The sequence below is a fragment of the Geospiza fortis genome, unplaced genomic scaffold (genome assembly GCF_000277835.1).
Source record: "Geospiza fortis unplaced genomic scaffold, GeoFor_1.0 scaffold408, whole genome shotgun sequence".
In the NCBI taxonomy this organism is placed as follows: Eukaryota; Metazoa; Chordata; class Aves; order Passeriformes; family Thraupidae; genus Geospiza; species Geospiza fortis.
In genome coordinates, this window is record NW_005054330.1 from 422,518 (window position 1) to 426,822 (window position 4,305).

Below are 4,305 nucleotides of genomic sequence, written 5' to 3' on the forward strand. Positions count from 1 at the left end.
CAGCCAGGTGGCATCTCTGCCCAGCCGCCCCTGAGCAAGCAGCTGGCTCGTCCTCTGGAGTTCTCTGAACTTCCCAGCAATGTCTGAGGAGCAGCCCTGGGATGACAGAGCAACCTTGGGAACTGTCTGTGCTGGAGTGGGAGCAGAAGCGGTGGCAGTGGTGACCTTCCCATGCCCAGCTCTGATTCAGCACCTCCCCACGTTCATGTCTCTGCTCACCATCTCTTGGTGACCCCAGTCACACATCTATCCATCAGGAACCCTCCAAGCAGCTGCTCTGCAGGACTGATTGAACTGACAGGCTCTGCCTGTTCCACCCCAGCACTGCAGGAACCACCCTTGAGGAGGTAAACAGGGAACAGCTCCCACGACCCAGCCCATCACACCAGGAAGCACAGACACGACAACAACGTGATTCTGGCTGCTGGGATGAGCCTTGGAGACTCCTTTATTTCCACAGTCACACTGAGGGGTGTCTGCACCAGCAGCAGGTTCCAAACACAGGTTCCAGACACAGCTATCCATCCCTCAGTGTAAGCAGCCACCACCACAGGTCCCCCTGGCCACCACTGACTGGGGACACTGTCAGAGCAGGAGGGGGACAGCTGCTGAGGGGTTACAAAACCTCTTTGGTCCCATCAGCTAAGAGGCAACTTTGGGGTCTGCAGAGTGTGGGCAAATGGAGCAGTAAGAGCAGTGAAGTGAGGTCCTGCAGCAGGAGGGAGGGAGCAGAGGCTGAGGGACACTCACACCACCATCACCATCACCCAGCCCTGGGAGGCTGCACATCCACGTGGGCACAGGGAGGGCAGGGCTGGGCTGGACCATCACTGACCAGGAAGGTGTGGAGGGACAGGGACATCCCTCCAGAGTCACCTGTGGTGTACAAACCTCCTGGGAGCACCCAGAGGGGGATTGTGAGCTCTGCAGCTCTTGTTCTGCTCCCGTGTGACAACAGGCAGGCACCGCTAACCAAGGTAAGGCACAACGTCATGGAAGGATCATTCCCATGGATTAAGGGACAGAAACGAAGCCAAAGTCTGACCAGGGCAAGTGCAGGCACAGACAGGGGCTGACTGACATCTCTGAAAGCCAGCAGTGCCTGGGGGCTGTGTAACGCAGAGCAAGGTGAGGTTTTACCTCAGCTCAAGGCACGTGGGGAGTCTGCAGATCAACAAGACAGTCTCTGTAAAGTCCATGTAAACAAAGAGCCCCAAGATGCTGCATTCTGTCCTCAGTCTTTGGTAAATGCTGTCACTGACACCTGCACCAGCCCAAAATGTGCTGCAGGACAGGGCAAGGAGTGTCCCTTCCTCAGGGCCAGGCAGGCTGGAGACCCCACAGAGGCAGGACAGGGCCTCGTGCCTCTGTGGGCACAAACAGCTGGATTTTCCTTCCTGGAGATGAACACTCGCTGGGCTGAGCCGTTGTCTGAGCACAGCAGCTCACAGCAGGTTCACCCCATGCTTCAGCAGCTTCTGCTTGGCCTTGCTGGGCAGGCTGAAGGCACTGTCATGAGGGTTGGGGACGCCTGAGTTGCGGAGGGGAGCTCCCAGCTGCTGGAAGTAGGTCTCCTGGACAGGATTCCTGCAGGCATACACGGCTGTGGAGGCGTTCCTGGAAGGGCAGGGAAAGGCAGGGGTCAGACAGACAGCTTTGGGCAAGATTCACAGCTGGGCACTGGGCTCCCAGGTTTTGGGAGGGACTTTCAGGTGTCTCAGCATGGAGCTGAACAGGCACCAAAGCCCTGAAGGCCACAGGGAACCAGACCCAACTTCTAAAGGGTCCTGGCATCCTTAAAAGGGCAGGTAAGCACAAAATCATTTAGTTTGGATTTGGAGGTCTTTCCCATCAAGTCCAACCTGTGACTGAGTCCAGCTCAGTGCTCTGGACTGGGTGACAAGGTGGGGATTGGTCACAGGTTGGACATGATGGTCTGGGAGGGCTTTTCCAAACTTAATGATTCTGGAATTCCATGTGTGGCCACGCTCCAAAGATTGCCCTTGCTGCCAGCCCAGTCCAGCACACCACGAGCCTGGAACACTCCTTGTGCCTGACATTCCTCCTCTCCCACTGCTGCTGGCCACAGCCAAATCCCAGCACAGCACCTTGCAGCAGGAACCACACGTTCACTCACAGGTGTGATGAGGCTCAGACAAGAGTCAGATTCACTCACCACCAAAAGTGTGATTAAAAACATTAATTAAGACTAAGAATCCCCCCTCCCAGAGTATTCCCTGCAGGAGGGCTGGCAGGGAGCAAAGCCAAGGACCCTGGATTCCTCCTCGAAGGAGGAAAGCAGCAACTGCTATGTTTGCTGACACCCTTCTGTGACAACTCTCCATAAAAGAAAGCAGTTTTAGTCATCTTGTTACTCAGGCTGATTCACACATGGAGTTGCTTTTTTCGGGGTAACAGAGAACATGCCAGCTTAGCCAGTCAGTTTAGGATTGGATTGAAGGAGCCAGAGAAGCTCATGCTAAACAAGGAATTCTCCAGCACTGAAGTGGGTGATTCACATTCCCTTGGCAAGCGGTGCCAGAGTTACTGTGTAATTCCCAGGAGCATTTTTATTTCATCATGTTTTGGACAAACAAGCAGGACCAGGTGGGTGGAATCTGTGCACTCCCAGCTCAGCTGAGACAAGGGGTGTCCACTTCAGCCATGGCCTGGGAAAGGGCTCTGGATGTCAGGAAAAGCTCTGGATTTTGGGAAGGGCTCTGGCTGTGGTAAGACCATCCTGCCTGGTGCATCACAATTGAGTTTGCCATGCACATCACAGAGTGTTTCCAACCCAACAAGCCGTGCAAGAAAACAATATCTAGGTTGCCAATTCTGGGCGCCTCTGGCTCCCTGCCGAGACACAAATTTATTAAGAACAGCTAAATTTAAAACTGTGTCTTAGAACCTTACAGTGCCAGGAACTGGCAATTGTGTGAGCGCTGCATCTTAATCCAAGCCACGGCACCACTCAGCTGTGCCCTCAGCCCACCCTCCTGGTGCCACTGCAGCCTCTCAACATCCAGGAACCCACAATCAAAGGAAATTTGGGGAATAAAGCAATGTGACTGGTCCTTGGGTGTGGTGACAACCTGGTTAAAACCCAGCCAGCCTTGGAAAGGGGTTGTGCCCTTCTGGGACAGGAGGGTTGTGAGCAGCCCTTACCTGATGATCACTTCTGAGGCCATGGGGAGCTGGCTGAAGTCGGAGTGGATGAGTGTGGCTGCCCTCAGGAAGTGCCGCTCCAGGGGCCCGGGGCTGTGGGGCAGATTGGCTGCACAACAGGAGAGAGGGGTGTTAAAAACCCACTCTGCAGTGTGCCCCTGTTCACTGAGCAGGTAAAGGCTCTGGAGCTCACACCCTGGAGAGCTGCAGAACAGGCTGGGGACAGCCTCAATCCCAACAGACAAAGAGCCCACAACAGAGCCTTTGATCTGGCTGAGAAATGGTGTCTGAGGCATGAGAAAAGGTTCCCACAAACCCCATTCTCCTCATTGCTCCCTCCTGCAGGCCCAGGAGATGAAGGCTCACCCGTGAGGACGTTCTGGACACGGTCATAGTGTGTGAAGCTGTAGTTTGTCCTGGCTGAGGCTGAAGAGTCCTTGGGCAGGGTCTCCCTCAGGTGAACCTCGAGGCCATTTAGAGAGGCCAGGCTGCTGTGGTACTGCAGGCAGAGGGAAAGGAAAAGCTCAGAGCCTCACCTGTGCCTCACCTGGGCTTCAAGGAGGTTCTGGAAGGAGTTCAGGTGACAGAAGGACCGGACCCTTCCTCACTCTGCTGTCCAGGGTTCCACCTAAAATGGCTGGGAAATTTTGGCATGGAGGGAACAGACAAATCACAGAGATCCCGAGGCATGAGGGCTCTGGGCAACCTGGTCCAGTAGGAGCTGTCCCTGCCATGGCAGGAGGTGGAACAAGATGGGCTTTAAGGTCCTTCCCAACCCAAACCAGTCTGGGGTGCTACGACTCAGAAAAGGGCCCTCCAACCTGACAACCAGCCATTAAGCCACCTGATGCTACTAATTACAGGAAAATGCAAGACCCCATTAATTTACCATCAACCATGGCTCTCCAGGGCTCATTTCACATGATTTACAGCCCCAGCAAGGGACATTCCTTTGCTTACACCGGGCAGTACAAACACACACAACAAAGCACTGAATGAATGCCAAGCTGCTATTCTGGATGGATTTGCAGTAGCCCAGAGGCCCTGATCATGCTGAGGCTCCCTGGGCACAGGCAGGGCACAGGCAGGGGTCCCCCACCACCCCTGGGAAGATTAACTCTATAATCCTCATCCTGCCAA

At 54.8% G+C, this 4,305-nt stretch overlaps 1 protein-coding gene across 1 annotated transcript in view; it reads right to left on the reverse strand.

Moving 5' to 3' along the window:
• Positions 1-430: 430 nt before the first annotated feature.
• The window catches only part of HPS4 (HPS4 biogenesis of lysosomal organelles complex 3 subunit 2), a 15,244-nt gene continuing 11,369 nt past the window's right edge, over positions 431-4,305 (reverse strand). The window contains 3 exon segments of the mRNA XM_005421516.3: positions 431-1,617; positions 3,166-3,274; positions 3,532-3,664. Coding sequence (XP_005421573.3) covers positions 1,446-1,617; positions 3,166-3,274; positions 3,532-3,664 — 414 coding nt within the window. The 3' untranslated portion in view covers positions 431-1,445.